At 46.2% G+C, this 17,991-nt stretch overlaps 1 protein-coding gene across 4 annotated transcripts in view; it reads left to right on the top strand.

The window, feature by feature from the left end:
* Window positions 1-1,077: 1,077 nt before the first annotated feature.
* Window positions 1,078-17,991, top strand: part of igsf11 (immunoglobulin superfamily member 11) — a gene marked incomplete at both ends in the record, with an annotated part of 85,873 nt that continues 68,959 nt past the window's right edge. For 3 of the 4 annotated variants that reach the window (XM_084441653.1, XM_084441652.1, XM_084441650.1), the window contains one exon: window positions 1,078-1,138. In XM_084441653.1, the coding sequence (XP_084297779.1) occupies window positions 1,078-1,138 (61 nt within the window). Of the gene's footprint in view, window positions 1,160-17,991 lie in introns of all 4 variants that reach the window. The other variant, XM_084441651.1, reaches the window with a different exon arrangement.

Here is a 17,991-nt window from a genome sequence, read left to right as displayed (position 1 = left end):
GTAAATGAGGGAAACAATAGTGCTTATGAGTATAAATAAAGGTTTGAAATTAAGGGCTTTAGTCAGTCAATAACAGAGCCCCAAAAGTCCTGCTGACAAACAGAAGGAGTAGCCTACTCTTCTTGTGAAAATGTCTTTCTTGTGATTGTTTAGACTATTCCTTCAGTTTGGTTAACCATCATGATATCTTTTAGTGAGTGTTCATCCCCTCAGTTTATCTAGGCTATGGGACTTTAGGGGGCTCTTCACAAATAATCTCAACTGAATTTGAAGTCGAGGTCGGTTCATGTTCATCAGTATGGATGCTTTGCAGCCAGCGTAGCCTACCATCGCAGATTGTCTCAATGGGTTCCCCTCGATAAATAAAGTTAAATAATAATGCTCGTCCGTGCCCATGCAGGGGCCCATTGTCTCATAATCCGTCTATGCATTTACCTTAATCGGAGCTGCTTTCCACACATGCAGGGCGGAGTGCCACCGTGCTTTTTAGAGTCACCAGAGGGGGGCATTCGCACCTCTAGTCTAGACTGGCGTCAGCGGTCTCCTGGCAACAGCACGGGCGAGTTCTCAATCAACGTTCCAAATAGAACGCTGGAGCGAGAGGAGTGCACGCGCACAGGACCGCGCACAGGAGCCACTCACCTGCCGAGAAATGCATTCGTTTCAGGTCTCCTGTACGTTTATTTCCAGTACGACAAGTGTTAAGGATAGAATTTCGGGCTGCATAAATGTGCGTAAATTGATTGGTGGAGAAATACCGAATGCCATTTAGCGGACATCGTTGGAGCGACGAGCAACACCAAAAAAAGGGAAAGAAAGGACGACTCTGAATAAGAACTACCAAGACACGGATGTTTTTGAAATTCGATGAGATGCACGCGCTTTTATTCTGTCCTCTGTTCATAGATTCTCACATTTTGTTTTATGAAGAGGCGCGGCTGCTTGCGTAAAATACTTTGGACAGCTTTCATGTTTGCTGTTTCGAGAGACCGTTATTTCCCATCAAAGAAATTGTGAAAGGTGACATTTATTTTACACAGAAGTTACCCAAAACGACTCGTCAAATAGTTAGGCACCATGCTGAAGTTCCATAACTCGGACCTATGGATTGCTTGGCTGGTGATATTTTGCATGGAAGGTAAGTCAAGACTCGGAGAAAGTTGCTATCAATGCTCTGTAACTTTTAACTTTCACATTTTGACCCGAATAAGAACATGAATGGGATGACAGTTGGGTCTATGGTAGGCTAGTTTTGCACTTAATTTAGTCAAATACTGAGACAAGGCAATGTTTATGATAAGAATATCAGTCAGTTCCCCCAACTACTGTAATTAATGAATTCCCATGTCATCAGAAGGGAATTTTATAATAGTACTGCCATTTAAACGAATTTGGAATTAAAATTGTTTAGCCTATAGTGTAGGCAGTCTCGCCAGGAGCGCATGCCAAGCTATCCTGTTTGGATACATCCTCACCATTTCAACAAAAAACGGAGGCAGTGATTTGTAGTGAATTTCTGCTGAATATTATATATAATATTATATCTTACGAAAAGTAGTCTAATTGTACTTGTGATTACTCGCACTCAATGCATAGACCTATATTGGTTTGTCCTGTAGCCTACGTGCGTCAGTCGATCAGGGACTAAATGTAAGTCTTATATCATGTGGCCTTTCACATGGATCCTGCAATAATCAACAACAAAAACATGTAAACATGCTCTTTGAATAGAAAACGATGGTCCAGGGTTTGTTAGCGATAATCCAAGCGATTATCAAGAGCACTCGTTGCATGTGACTAGTCGTGCCGTCGTTGAAGTAGAACTAGGCTACGTCAACCGCGGAGGAAGTTCTCAGAATGTACGAATGCGAACTGAGAGAGTGGAGCTCATACTGTGAACGAATTGGACATTTGTGTCTCACTGTTTGGTTATGTTGATTGCAAAAGGGTTTCGCTTGAGTGCGAGTGAATTAGCCCAGGCTACTCCGGCATGGGCGGTGTGCCGTTCACTGCCACCTTTACTCAAGGCTAAAGTGAGAGACGGAAACCAGAGCCCATAGGGCTCCCATCTTATCCATCAACATGCGCTGCAGTAATCAGTCTCTCACTCTGTCTCCGTTTGAGCCCCGAATCTAAACCAGTCAACAGTAGCTATAACAATGTAGGCCTGGCTGTAGGCACCTATCTATCTATCTATCTATCTATCTATCTATCTATCTATCTATCTATCTATCTATCTATCTATCTATCTATCTATCTATCTATCTATCTATCTCTATAACACACACACACACACACACACACACACACACACACACACACACACACACACACACACACACACACACACACACACACACACACACATTCACTCTCAATTCATTTTTCCCATTGCCAATTACATTTTGCCTCGTACATTTTGCTTTGTATGGTTGCTGTCTCAGTAAAAGTATAGTCTATTCTACTTGGAAGCCCATCTACTGGTAAATCCACAGAGTGGAGAGCTTCAGGTGTTTAGTTGTTCTTCTGGTGAGTGTTCTTAGACCCTGTAGAATGCATTGAGCAGATCCACTATGGCGCAGTAACACTACAAATAGCAGAGGGAGGTAAACATTGTCGTTTTCATTACATATTAGTTGTCCTACAGAATGTTAAAATCGCTTGAGGTTATTTTATATGAACTATTTTAATCACTGGTATTTTAATTCACTACTTTCAAATAAATGCATTTAGACCAAACAAAAAATATGATGGACCTATATGCCGGCTCTATAGTTAAATATAAACCACTCCACTTATGCATTCAACAACTGTGCATGCTGATGACATGCATCATGGATGGGGGACGACAGGTTCACTGTGCACTTTTTTGTTGAGAAAACTATTGAACACAATACAGCAGCAGAAATACAAATGCAGAATATAGCAGTAGAGACATACAATAAACACCTCCAGGAAACAAAATGCACACAAATTAGTTAAATGATGCATTCTATTTGTAACTGAGTTGAAATGGTTAAACTCACTCTTCAATGTAAATACCTCCCACCCGCACCATCGAATCACTAGCTTTTCAGTGGCATAGCTGGCTGAAGTGGTGTTTATGTAAGGTTGTCACATGCGTTGGCAAGTCAGAGGGCCCGTGATCGAAAGCCAGTGTGGGCAAAGTGAGGGTGGAAGCGTTACTGATGAGCGATGCAATGACACCTGTGACAGTGGTGCCGTGATCCGGATATACAGTTAGGCCCAGCTCGACCAGCTGGGGTCGTGTGGAGTGAGTTTAGGGGGTTGAGTGTAACCGAGTTGAGTTCAGTATAAATACCGCTCACCCGTACCATTGAAGCGCTAGCTTTTCGGTGGCGTAGCTGGCTAAAGCGGTGTTTATGAGGGGCGCTCACGTACGTTGGCAAGTCAGAGAACCCGAGATCGAAGCCGGCGTGGGCAAGCAAGGTTCGCCGTGACACCTGTCACAGACAGTATGTACTTGCTGCTTATGTAGGGTGTTCTTTCTCTGCACTGAATATAGTCACACGGCATGTGAATACAGATACTAGTGTAAGACAGTTCATGCCCTATTGATTGTCTCAACTTGTTTTCCTGCATATTGAACCCCCTTTGGTACATGTCTGAATGGATTTGATTCATTATGTCACAACCTCATTAGCCCAGAACCCAGAACGACATCATCACAGGCATGTGTTTGTGAGCGAGTGTATGTGTGTACATATGTATGTGTGCGTGTGCGCGCGTGTGCAGTTCTATTTCTACCTCCTTGATTGAGTTATCGGCTCCTATCATTTCAGCTTGACTTCTATGGTTGGAGTTACTAGAAAGGTTCGGTCTGTGTGTGTGTGAGAGAGAGATGTACAGTAGGGAGAGAAAGAGAGGGAGGGAGAGAGAGATGTAGGGATAGAAAGAGAAAGAGAGGGAGGAAGAGAGAAGGAAAGAAAGAACCCTAACGTTAACCCTAACTCTGTCCCATCATGTGGACAAGTGAGCCTAGACAAAGTCCCACTATACACTGCACTGCAGGTCGTGGTCCTCCTGTCAGTCTGAGTCTAGGCAAGGCAAGACTAGTTTATTTGTATAGCACATTTCAGCCACAGGGCAATTCAAGGTGCTTTACATGAGACATTAAAAGCATTAAAACAAAAAGCAAGACATTATAGACATTTAAAACAAAAAGCAGGACAAATTAAAAGCATTAAAACAAAAAGCAAGACATTATAGACATTTAAAACAAAAAGCAGGACAAATAGAATACAGGAATAAAAGTTACAGTGCAGTATACAGATAAACATAACTCCTCTTAGAAAGCAGTGGCAAAAATAAATCTTTCAGGCTTGATCCAAGCCTCGAGTCCGAGTCTAGATCCAAGCCTCGGACCTCAGACATTCATGTTTCCTATCCCCTCGTTTAAAACTGCCAGCGGTGAAGAGAGGAGAGCTGAGACGCAGAGGGTTCAGGAACTAATAAAGAACGAAGCCCGAAGTTAAAAAGAATGTTCCGGGGATATGGACAGGAAAGTGTCAGCTGATTGGTTCTGCTTGTGAGAGTGACTCCCCTGGGTCATAACAACAGTGCAGTTCTCAATAGCCAGCTTTAACGATTTACCCACAATGCCCCAGGGCCTGGTGACCAATCTGGTATGTAGATCGATTCAGTAAGCAAAATTCATTGGTGGTGGTGGAGGGATGGCCCTGCACTTTTTAAGTTGTCGCGGAATGTAATATTTGTGGAATTCAACACCGGTAATAGTTCCTCAAAGTTGCCAGCGCCCCAATGTTGTGTCTTCTCATTTCAAATTCCACCCAAACACTTTGATTTTGTGTGCTGAGTGTAGAAGATAAGGAGAAGACACTGAACACACGAGTCACGAGTCAGTCTCAAAATGCTGCACTTAACTGAAGACTGAAGACGTTTGTCCAGATTTCTTTGCTAAAGTGGGTGGAAACAATTTGAGAGCTAAAAAAAACACAGAACCAATATCTTCACGGTGGTCCTCCCTAATAGGGTGGTGAATGTTTTGTTTTGTTTTGATCCTCCACTCCGGCCTCATTTATCATTGAGGTACGCCATATTTTACACGGTCTTTTTCGCGATTTCAGGCGTACGCCATTTCCCCCCCCCACATTGCAATTTATCAAGCCGAAAGGGCGAAAATTTAGTCGCCTTTCTACGCGCTTTTGTAGGACACCTCTCAACTTGTCCTACCGATTTACACGGTTTTCTACACCCTTTTTGAACACAGGGGGAACTGGCGACGCAGGTGGTGCGTCGGTGAATTACAATGTTTGATGGAGAGAATAAGAGCGACAGTTTCTGAACGCACAATCATGTAGGCTAATAGCCCAATTCAACACAAACATATATCGCAATGCAAGATTAGACGTGTCCTCTAACCGGCTCATTCATGGTTCACAATTAGATTGTCATTAATATGTGATCATGTGGACCTGTTTGCTGTTTGGTAAGCATATAAATGACAGTCCTCCTGTGCGTAATGCGAGCCTAAATGAATCCGGCGCTACTCGGCCTACTGGCCGAGATAGAACTCCAAAGAGGTGACGGCGATGGCGACTGCACCCACATAAGGGCACCATCAGTGAATGAATACGTCTATGTGAATCGCTAAAATGTGCAAATCATATGTGACGCCGACATGCTCATCACAAGTGTAGTGGCACGGTGGCCTGGCTCCACGCATGACTCATTCATCCTGGCGCACAGCAGGGTAGGGGCTAGACTGGAGGCAGGCGCTGCGCGTGACGGCTGGCTTGTTGGTGTGTGTATAGCCAAGATACATATTCTTTGTCTTATTTACTTTAATCTTTATTAGCATTTTCCATCCATACAACGACAATACAATAAAACATCAAAACTTACAATAACAGCTTATGGGTACTTCCATCCATGCAGCTTTTTTTTCTTACTCAAATATGACAATTTTCATATTAGTGGTATCATCACACTTCCTTCTATATCCATCCATTTTTCCCATCTCCCTTCAAACTTTCCTTCCTGCATCCTCAATGCATAAATAAATCTCATAAATCTCCTCCACAACACCCACCACTGCTCCTTGGTTGGGGGTTCCACCTTATACCAAGCCCTCATTATTGTCTTTTTACTAGCAACCAATAGTACTTTCACTAGGTATCTGTCCCCTCCTTGTACATCATTCTGTTATGTTTGCCAAGATGTATATTCAAAGCTGATAAGAATGAGAACCAGTCAAGACCCCACCACAAAATGAGGACCCAAGCCCTCAGCCCCCTCCCCGTCATGAGGTTTACCAGCGGGGCCAAAGGGCCCACACTGAGGTCATGTGCCAGCTATGAAGACACAAACAAGTAAGGTTCACATTTCTACCATTTTATTGTCTGTTGGTGGGTGACTGTGTGAGGTGTGTGAGTGCGTTTGTGAGTGAATGTGTGAGGTCCGTGAGTGTGGTAGTGAGTGACTGTGTGAGGTCCGTGAGTGTGGTAGTGAGTGACAGTGTGAGGTCCGTGACAGCATGTGTGAGGGAATGAAGTGCAGTGAGGATGTCCTGTTGGCTCTGGTGGTGTAGTGTGGTGACCTCCACCAACTGCTGCACAACTGCCCCACAACTGCCCCAATCCCTTCTGCCATTTCCCTCTGGGCCTCTAGGGTCATGAGCCTCCAGCACAGCGTCTGAGAGGAAGCCCAGCCCTCAGGGACCCTTGAGGCAGGGACGCTGGCAGCCGGAGGTGGAGGCGTGGGCGGTGGAGACGGAGACGGAGACGGAGGCGCTGGAGATGGCACTGGAGATGGAGATGGCGCTGGAGGTGGAGGCACTGGAGGTCGTGGCGCTGGATGTAGAGGCTGCAACCGGCGGGGGCACGACCGTCAGGTCAAGGACCACTGCAGACTCCCCCTCCTCTGAGTCCCACCCCACGTCAGAGTCTGGAGAAACAATTTCAGTCATTGTCTTTTGAGTTTGTCTGTTCACTTGATTATGCATTAAACATTTTATTGGGTAGCCATATTCAATTGATATGTTTTTCTGTTGGCAGCCAAATAAATGCTTAAGTGTGATTTACTGGGTGATTTAGATGAGAGTCTTAATTTCCCAGAGGGGAAAATGTTTAATGTGGTCTAACATTATGAAGTGGTCATCTGTGTTATCGTTCCCTGTTTTTGGTCCTCAATCAATCATAGCCTACCACAGAATGTGTGGAATGTTTGCTTTCCTCACAGCCACATAATACAGCATGTCCGTGTAGCCTACGCCACATACAGGATGCACGAAACGTACAGTAGGCTACCTAAACTGTAGGAGCAATCAGACAAATGTAGGCTCGTACAAATAGCTTACCTTCCGAAGATGATTTTCTTTCCTCGCGTGGACCTCACCAACAAGCACATGCACCTCCGTCTCCGAAAAGTTTCTCTTCTTTCCGCGTTTTTCCATAAACGTATTTGTCTTTCCTATGCTCCACGCTATATTATGTCGGTTCCTTCCGGGGTATCCACGTTGTGCGCTGTCATAGTTTTGACCATATATGGTTGAATTTGGGCGTGGAGAGGGCGGAACACGAGGCGCGTGCGCGTACGCTCTCTTCTCCACCACCGTCGGATTTTCTGTGGTGAATTTGGCGTACGCCATTTTTGATAGATCCGAAAAGCGTGTAAATATTCTGGTCGTACGCTACATTTCGCATTTTCCGCGTTTTCGTCGTACGCCCTCTTTTACACCAGAATTTACACGCTCTTTGATAAATGAGGCCCATTGGTAGCGTCGGCTTTTGTCGTTGTTCTAGCGAAGGTTTTCGATTTGAGATTGAGATGTCTCCAGACTTTCGTATGTGGAGATCGTGAGACTACTGAACACACGACGGCAACCCCCCCCCCTCGCTGTCCTTAGACTGTATCTCAACAGGAGCGCTACAGTAAATTGTACCACGGAGGAACCAAATCCCTCGGAACCTATCACACGACGGATGAACTACGTATGAACCGTGTTCTCCTGGATTTCCATGCCAACATGCCTCTCCACATTCAGATCATTCACCAGAGAGACTCATCAGAGAGACTCCTCTCTACAATACTGTAGTTCTTGTAAACGGTCAGGGTTAACAGATACAGCAGAGGAATCTCAGGTCAGAGCTGTGAAAGAGCAGCGCTTTTCAGTCATTCAGTCAAACACACACTCGTCTGTCTGTACAGTCAATTCTAATCCTTCATCACAGATCTCCACACCAAACACACCTCTGTTACATCCAGATACAAACACAAAACAAACGGTTATTCTCTGAAAACAAAACCACGTTAAGAGATAAAAGATTAGAATCACAATACTGTAGATATCATTTTGTAGGTTTTTATCCGGGAAATTTAAGCGGAAACAAATAATTTATTGTTCTCGCTGCAGAGGAGCAGCTGTATGGCGCGTTGGTTGGACAGATGGAAGTTTCCACCTCAATAATTTTTCGTGCTAAAAATAAACTCTCAAAAATTAAAAGACCTTTGGGAATGCTCGGCAAAGTGCATGTGCATGAGTGACGGAGAGAACGAACGGGCCTCCGACGATGCCAGGCAGCCTCAATAAATGATGTCAGATATTTGAGAGAGAGAGAGAGAGAGAGGCAGAAAGACAGACAGAGAGAGAGAGAGAGAATGAAGAGAGATGGAAGAGAAAGAAGAGCTGTGATTTCTGATGCACGCCAGAGCTAGTGGGGAGAAACGTAACCCCTAGATCGGCGATGGCTCTAGATTAACTGATCCAGAGTCAGTTTACAACTCCTCTCCTCCATTTGGTCAAGGTGTGGGTCTGGGTGGAGGGCACTGGTCCTAGATCAGAGCTCCTAGCGACAATGCCACTTCGGAGAGGAGTTGTGCATGACGGTTTGTAACGTCCTGTTGTGTGGTTGAGGAGAAGTGTGTGGCTCTCCCGAACCCCGACCTGTCTTTAGGTGGGTTTCCTGTTCATGTGTGTGAGGGACACAGTGCTTATGCATCTTTTAGGAGGATGTCCGCTTCCAGCAGCGTCACGTAGAGAACTCTCTCCCAGCTTTTGTGATGACATGCTTCAATGCTTCTGAAACGTCAACCCGACAGTGTGGGAGATGACTGATGAACGGGGCCCTCCTGGAACACTGAGACACGTCAGTGATCCTTTCTTATTGCTTCTTAGTGTAGTATTATGATTCTACCCATTGTGTATAAATAATTGTTCTTACATTATGTAATGCGTTCCTCGCTGATATTAAACCACCCAGCACAGATTCTTCGTCAAGCCTAATTTTGCTTCTAATATAGCGGGCTTTGTTCAAAGCCATGACATCACATTCCATATTGAGTTCCCTGGTGTGTTACTGATTCCACCCTCGGTCACACCCTGACAGGGGGCGATCCTGTATGACGCATTAGATTGACTGTTTGTTTATGAATCTCTGGGTCAGGAGAATCAATGGGTCAGGAGGCAGAGTGTGTGTGTGTGTGTGTTTGTGTATGTGTGTGTGTGTGTGTCTGTGTGTGTGTGTGTGTGCTTCTGTGTGTGTTGGCTACATTGCTCTCCCCCTGTAAGGTTACCGTGCTGAGAATCCCAGAGATCTAAGCTATCTAACTCTCTGCCCTTGATAGGATCACATCCCTCTAATCCTCCAGTTACCCGCCAGGAATGTCTGGGGTGTTCTACCCCAATAAACCTGCATTTTTGGAAGTGGACGTGGTTTGGAACCACAGTCTTGTGTTGAGGATGTCTTTTTAGTCTAATGGTAGACTGGCTTTATCACTTGAGCATGCAAACACACTGCTGTCTGTGATCAAATATCCAGATTTTTCCTGTGAGGGACTGAAAGGAATAGAAAGACCACTAAATTGCTTTGACCCGAAAATTGTTGCACTCTAAAAATACACCGTGGTTAAAGAAGAATGTCATTTTGAAAATTGTCCACCATAGTTGCTCTCAGCATGTGTCCTGGTCTGCTGTATCGGTCACTTCCTCTGCTGCAGGTACAGTAGGAAGAGAATACAACGCCTCAGAATGTGTGACAGCAAATTACTCTCCCTTTGAGAAAAAAATAAGCTTTAGAGAGTGTCAGAGAGTCAGAGTCCGACCGTGAGGTGTAGCAAATTAAAATGAGAGTTGAAAAGCTTGAGATGACAAGCACGGAACATACTGTACATTCATGTTCCATTAGCACTGCTTTAAAAGCAGCTCCACCAGAGAACCCCTTGGTTACGGTCGCTGCCCTCGGGGGACTCTAGCTACAGTAGCCTACTGTCCTAGCCCAAATCTCCTCCTACAGGGATTATTAAAGTTTATCTATCCATCCATCCATCCATCCAGCCAGCCCCCAGGGGACTAGTTACAGTACGAGTACGGTCCCAGCCCTCTGGAGACTCATTTACCCATCAAGCACCGGGCTGCTACTAATCATCTTATTTTGTCCAGATTGAGAAATACTCTGTGGCATATTGTGTGACTGTGGATCATTGTAATGGGTGAGAGAGACTCTGTCTGTCTCTGAGTGATATGTACAGTAGTAACGGTTTCTCCTGCATTAAACATGCCTCAGGCTTTTTACCGCCATAGGTTATTCATAACCTCACCAGGGTTTGGCATCTCAACACATCTCTCCTCTCTCTGCTCTCTCTCCATACATCTCTCCTCTCTCTGCTCTCTCTCCACATCTCTCCTCTCTTTCCTCTCTCTCCGTTCATCTCTCCTCCCTGGACAGCTCCACATACAGTATGATGTCAACCGCTGGGTAAGAAAGCTCACAGTGGACCCCTCCACAGGAACCCAGACTCATACCCTCTCACAGCAGGCTGGGATGGTAGTCCCCGTAACCGAGGCTACAGTACAACACCAGGCCCACAACCTGGGTCAGACTGATTGGACACGGGGAGGAACCCTGTATTCCAGCTCTCCGATTGGTCAGAAACAACAGGGTCACAGGGCACTGGTGCGGTAGTTAAAACCTTGAGGTTAATCCTGCTCATAGTGAGCTAGACAGTGTTTAGTTAGTGACTCACGGTGCAATCTCTCTCAGGAAGGACCGTGGATGCCGCTTCTCACTCTGACACATTTTACCTCCGGCTAATGAGTGCTAAGTGTCTGGATCGGTCCCTGTTGGGATATCCACACACACGCAGGCTGAATCACTCCGCTGCACAGAAAACAGCGCTCTATGGCTCTTTGAGGCAGGTGCTGGTCAGTGATTGATAGAGGCGTGACGATCTATCGATATATGATATTGGGATATGAAAAAACAACGATTTGGATCGTCAAGATGAAAAACGGTCTTGCTGAAAAAAAATCTGTTTATACAGTATATAAACTGTGTGTGTATATATATATATTAGATTAATTACATGATCTGTAATTAATGAATCATGATTAATCACAAATCCTATATCCACAGATCCTATATCCATTTTTTACTGGCAAAAGCCCCCAAATGAAGATATTTCAATAGACCTCTCCGACCTGTCAGTCACGCGGAGAATAATAATCAGTAAGGTTGCCCCCAAACATAGCTTGTCCCACGCTGTGTTCAGATTAGACATTAGTTTGAAGAAAATGGTTCTTAAAACATGCAGAAAATTGGCCTGCAGTCTGCTGTAACATAATGTTATAAGAAAACAAGCTGTACGATACTCCACACCACCCTCCACACATCAGTGTACAGCAGCACTGACAGAAAGCTACAAAGCTAGTAACGTTAGGTGCTTTATGTACAGCAGGTGCTTTATGTACAGTAGCTCAATAGCCCGTAGCTAGTAGGCTAGTTAACAGATGATTCTCACAGGCTTATTTTCTAGGAATGGATGCCACTCACCCCCACCTGCTTACTCACCCTGCTTTACATTGTGCAGTTAGACTCCCTGATTTTATTCTGATGAATTTAAATCTGGAGTTTGTGAGGTGTTTGTGCCTTCCGCATGCCAACACCTAGCATCAACTCGTATGTTGTCCCCTAGGTTGCTCTGTCCGTCATCTAAATCTCATGGATATATCCTTGTGTAAAATGCTTCAGGCCTTTGCTACTGGGGCTGACAGCTATTAACATGTTTAGCATTGAGATGATATGTTCGGTATGCAAAGAACCACGCTCTTATTAACTGTCCCATCTGGGAGTTTTTAAGTCAACTTTCCGTTTAGAGGGCAAAACAAAGTGATTATCCACCTGCTCAGGTTTGTTTGAAGGCATGCTTTTGCGTGACCTAACCTACGGGGTTATTCAGGTCCAAATTAAGTTTGTTGCTTCAATAATGTTAAATCAAGCAATGACGTGGCAACTGTGCCACCTACTGTGGACAAAATTGATGAATGTGATTCATTTGTGTTAATTTTTATTAACACGTGCATGTTTGCATAATTCATTTATCAATCTAATTTACGTGCTAAATTGACACGCTAAATTGACAGATTTTTTTTAATACTGATACAAAGCGACTTTGGGTACCCAGAAAAATGCTATACGAACATTACAAAATGGCACTACAAGTATAGGGCAAATAACAACATTGTTTTTCGAATAAAATACAGTTTTTCCCATCGAATACCTGTGTATTAATCTTTCAAGTGTTGTTCAAAGTAATTTTATAATATCGTATCAATATCGTGCATCATATCGTTCCGTGAGATTCGTGTATCGTCACACCCCTAGTAATAGAGGCTGGGTTTGGGGCTGGGGACCACAGGAAAGGCCATCTAGCCTCGTGACAACATCCTGATTTCACATTCTGTTTCTCTTGCAAATCAGTCTGGATACTCTCCATAGAGATCCGTTTGCACCAAATCAGAAAATGATCTCGCCAATCAGCGTTGGTTCTGAGGAATTTGAAATACAAACAGCTACGCTTGGCGGGTTTAGGTGTAGCGAGGAGCGGTTGAAGTTAAAGCGTGACAGACAGATGGTTCATCCAATCACCTTTCAAGTATTTTTCGAAAGCGCCTGCCCTTTTCCAAATATTTTCCAACAGAGAGTTCCCAGATGATTATGTGAAGCAAACCATCTGGCCCGCCAGGTTAAAGGGCATCCAACATAGACATGATTTTAACATGCATGGCCGCCATTTTACAATACTATTTTCCTGCCACAATGTGCACAGGCTACATAGTAATCACTGACCCCAGAGCCAGGTTTAGACATTTCAGAGCGTGGTCACCCTGGGTGACTGGACCTTACTGTCCTGTCCATTGGGTCTGGTGTTAGTCCTCTGACATTCAAAGAAGAAAGTCCAAGGCACTCTTCTGACCTATTAATACATCCATGCTTCTGACAAAACATGTAAAATGCCTTTATTGAGGCAGCTATTTCATTATGACATCATAATCCACAACAAATGAACAACCCATGCATAGCGGCACAAGCCTTCTTCATGGCGTGTTCACATAATGAAAGAGCCATCTCAATGACGGCTTTTTAACTTTGTTAAGAAGAGTGCCTTGGACCTTTTTCTTCTTTGAACAGTTATTTTATAGGGCACCTTCATCACACCTGTCTTAACTTCCGAGCGCTCCTGCCCTGTTCTTTTAGACCTCTGACATTTGGCCTTTGGCCGGGGTTGTGGGTGTCGACGAGCCTTCTGGATCCCGCCAGGGTGCTGGTCATGAAGCCCGGTGCTTATCCGCCCGCCTCCCAGGCCTGCGGATATTAGTGGTGTCGCCGCTCTGGGCCATTAGTGGGCTAATCCACAGCAGAAAAGGCTTTTAAGTAGATTTAGGCCGTCTGGGGGGGCTTCATGTGCGGTGATGATGCAGGACAGGACGCACACTTCTCTGTTGATGGGGGGGGGTGAATGGTTGGAGGGATGAGAGACAATGTGTAAAATATTAAAGTGCTGCTCTTGTTTATTTGCCCCAAATCGTTTGCTAAGATGGTCTTTTCTGCAGATTACAACTGTCAGTCCAGCATGCGGTGGTTTATAGATTATGGATAGCTTTGTTTGTCTCCTGTGTTGTCATCAGAGCAGCCTGTTTACCCTACCTCGCACGACCGAGCTCCCTCTCCCCTCCTCCTCTGTCAATTCAATTCAGTCAATGAGGCTTTATTGGCATGACCATACAAAATACAGTACTGCCAAAGCACACAGCACAAGGTATCTGTCTCTCTCTCTCCTCTTCCTGTCTCTCTCTCCTCTTTTTCTCTCTCCCCTTCCTCTCTCTCCTCTTCCTCCTCTTTCTATCCTCTTCCTCTGCATCTCTCTCTCCTCTTCCTCTGCCTGTCTCTCTCTCCTCTTCCTCTGTCTCTCTCTCCTCTTCCTCTCTCTCTCTTCTCTTCCTCTGTCTCTCTCTCCTCTTTTTCTCTCTCTCTCCTCTTCCTCCTCTTTCTATCCTCTTCCTCTGTCTCTCTCTCTCTCCTCTTCCTCTGTCTCTTTCTCTCTCCTCTTCCTCTGTCTCTCTCCTCTTCCTTCCCTCTCTCTCCTCTTCCTCTGTCTCTCTCTCTCCTCTTCCTCTGTCTCTCTCTCCTCTTCCTTCCCTCTCTCTCTCTCCTCTTCCTCTGTCTCTCCTCTTCCTTCTCTCTCTCTCCTCTTCCTCTCTCTCTCCTCTTCCTCTCTCTCTCTCCTATTCCTCTGTCTCTCTCTCCTCTTCCTCTCTCTCTTTCCTCTTCCTCTGTCGCTCTCTCTCCTCTTCCTCTGTCTCTCTCTCTCCTCTTCCTCTGTCTCTCTCTCCTCTTCCTCTGTCTCTCTCTCTCCTCTTCCTTCTCTCTCTAATCTTCCTCTCTCTCTCCTCTTCCTCTCTCTCTCCTCTTCCTCTGTCTCTCTCTCCTCTTCCTCTCTCTCTCTCCTTTTCCTCTGTCTCTCTCCTCTTCCTCTGTCTCTCTCTCTCCTCTTCCTCTGTTTCTCGGCCCCTCATCCCTTCCTACCTACTTGTCTTATTCTTCTCCCTCACTCTTCTGTCTCTCTCTTTCTCTCCCTCTCCCCCTCTCTCTGTCTTCTCCTCTCTTCCCCTCTGTCAACTCTGTTCTGTTCTCTCTCTCTCTCCCGTATCATCTCTCTCTTCTGGGATGTAGTCTCTATTTGAATGAAAGTCTTGGCTAGGGTTGGTTCTTCATACTAGAAGACACCCCGAGCTGTAGCCTTCGAGGTGCAGAGACAAGAGTCAGTATTGAGCTCCTCAGCTCCATTGTTCTGATGCCCTCTCCTCCTTTGCCAATGGCCGAAAACAAAAGAGCACACTAGATGCCAGCAATGCAGTTGTCTGTTGTGGTTAATTATCCATGTACAATTATCCCAACTGTAATTACGGCACAACCAGCAGGGAACCATGCAGTTCAATTACAGCGCTGTTTCGTCACGTGTCGTTGATGGGGGCGCGGAGGATCATGGTTATGTTGCTCGAGGCGCTGGCTGAGGCCGTCCTGTCCTGGAGCATCATGGGTATTCTCCGGTCTGGTAGAGGGCTGAGAGGGAAGATGTTTTCGTTTGTGGACCTGCTGTACTGTGCCTAATCTGCTCATATTCATAAATGATAATCAATGTGGGAATAACAAGTGATCAGTCAGCCCTGCTGTCTGAGCGAGGTGACATTTTCCCTGATGAAAGACCAGACATGAAGTCAACAACCCATCCCCGCACCCTCTCTCTCTCTCTTTCTCTCTCTTTTTTATGAATTTATGGGGGGTTGGGGGAGTGTTATGCTCTGTGTGGGAGGGGTTACTGGTGGTTCATTTTGGAGTGTATTGTTTTTGTGGTTGTTTTTGTTGTTTGTCTTTCTGTCTATGTGGTGTATATCTGAATGTGTTTGTGTATGAATTGTTAATAAAGGGTTTAAAAAAAAAATCTCTCTCTCTCTCTCTCTCTCTCTCTCAGAGCAGGGGTAGTTAATATGCTGGTTGGTAGGGGCAGAAAGACAGAGAGAGAGTGAGGAGGCTGGGAACACAATAGAAACTTGCTTTTTGTGGAGGTGTCGATAGGAGCCCCACTGAGGCCCCCCATTGTTAAAGAAACCGCCGAAGATAAAAGCTTTGAACGTCTTCTCAGCCCTGTTCTGTACTGATTGCACCGCCACGCGCAGTAACGCAACAAAGCTGCCATTTTAATTCCACTTTGTTTAAATTAGGTTGAAAAATTAATCACCTGCGAGCTAAGATGAGGTCGTGTGATGCGGTCTTAAATGAAGCGTTTAGCAGGAGAGGAGGTCCCATCCTGCAGGGGGAGGAGAGCAGGCGTGAGAGGAGAGAGCAGCGCCAGGCTATAGGAGAGACCCCGGCTGACTGGCTGACTGGCTGAGGTTAACTGGCACAACTGAAGAGACCAGTTGACTGGATGGAGGGGTCGGAGTGAATCCTTCAGAGAAAAAAAAAAAGCTCGCTCCCCCACTCACAAGGCGGAGAGAGAGAGACGGACACACAGAGAGAGAGACAGAGAGAGAGAGAGAGAGACAAAGACACAGAGAGAGAGAGACAGAGACAGAGAGAGAGAGAGAGATCACCCACTCAAGCAGATTTCACACCCGGCTGCACAGTCAGTGTGGTCATGGCTGTGTTTTCTTCCAGAGAGCCGGGCCTTGAAGAGACACACTTTAAACACCCCCTCCTGAACTTCCTCTCCTCTCCTCTCCTCTCCTCTCCTCTCCTCTCCTCTCCTCTCCTCTCCTCTCCTCTCCTCTCCTCTCCTCTCCTCTCCTCTCCTCTCCTCTCCTCTCCTCTCCTCTCCTCTCCTCTCCTCTCCTCTCCTCTCCTCTGTGTTAAAATAAGTTCTACAGTTGTAAACATCTGGACCTTGCCATGGTCTAAATGCTCAGTTTCTAAGAGCGCTAGGTTTGCATCACGGTGTCCTCCCCCACCTCAGCCATGGGCTCCAGAGGGGTTTCCAAACTCTCCGTCTCCGGCCTGGGGGGGCGTTCACATACGAGCACCTCTGTGTTTTGCGGCTCCTTTGCGTGGCTGCGTCCTCCTTCTCGCAGGCCCCCCAGGGCTCAGGTGGGCTGGGTATAAATAGGCAGGAGCGGCCGTGACGTAGCCGACACTCGCACATTCTGAGCCGAGGGCTCAGATACTCATGCACTGAAAATACAGCGTCAAGTTTAGTTCCATTTATGTTTTCCAAAGGCAGCCCAGCTTCCTGCACACTGACAGCTAGCTACTGGAGCGGCAGCTTGGAGAGAGACGTGTTTTTTCTCTTGCCTCTCACCGGGGGGTCCTGAAAAGCCTGCTTACGGCTCTGTGGGGTCCTAAATGGCCTTGCTATCGCTGCCGGGGCGCCTGTTTCCAACCGGTCTCCTTGGTGATGGGGCATTGAGCCTGGCATTGCGGTGCCAGACACTGTGCGGTCTGTGACTGTCCCCTCGTTTGCTCATTATCATTTGAATGCATCACGTTTCCTGCCTGAATGGCAGCTGAACAAGAGGCGCCCTGTTCTCGCGGGCACGGCCTGGCCAGCCTGGAGACCGTCGCCAGGGCCCGGGGGGCTGGTTCTCCGCTGGCGTCGCTCAACAGACGTTTAAAGATGTTTTTTGTCCGTGCTGCCACAGCACCGTGGTGTCATCTCTACGCCCCCGACACAACCTGTAGATGTGAGCTCTCTCTCTCTCCCTCTCTCTCTCTCTCCCTCTCTCTCTCTCCCTCTCTCTCTCTCTCTCTCTCTCTCTCTCTCTCTCATTCTGGGATTTTCTGTGAGTCTCTGCGGTGGTTTCTGAAATGTGTCAGTTTCGACTGCTGGCGAGTCTCTGTGGTGATTTCGATGATGCGTTTTCTTTATTTTAAGTTAACAGAGATGAGTAAAATGTATGTTTGAGAAATGATATATCTCTGGCCGTTCCGACGCCGGTCCGGAGACAATTAAGCCTCACCCACGCCGGTGTGGGTAAGACCATCCCTCTAGAGATGAAATCACGTGTTCCCCTCCCACTCCGCACGCCAGGTGTATATGACGTGGATCTTACGCCAGGTGTATATGACTACAGCTACAGAGTTCTGGGTTGAGAGCCGTCTCCGCCGGTGGCAGCCGAACACCAGCCCGGGGGGGGGCCTCAGTTGGCAGATTTCGTGTCACACCACGAGAAGGTGTCTG

Source organism: Borostomias antarcticus (assembly GCF_949987555.1).
Source record: "Borostomias antarcticus genome assembly, chromosome: 1".
In the NCBI taxonomy this organism is placed as follows: domain Eukaryota; kingdom Metazoa; phylum Chordata; class Actinopteri; order Stomiiformes; family Stomiidae; genus Borostomias; species Borostomias antarcticus.
The sequence above is the reverse complement of the archived record's forward strand: the minus strand, read 5'-3'. Positions and strand labels throughout refer to the sequence as shown.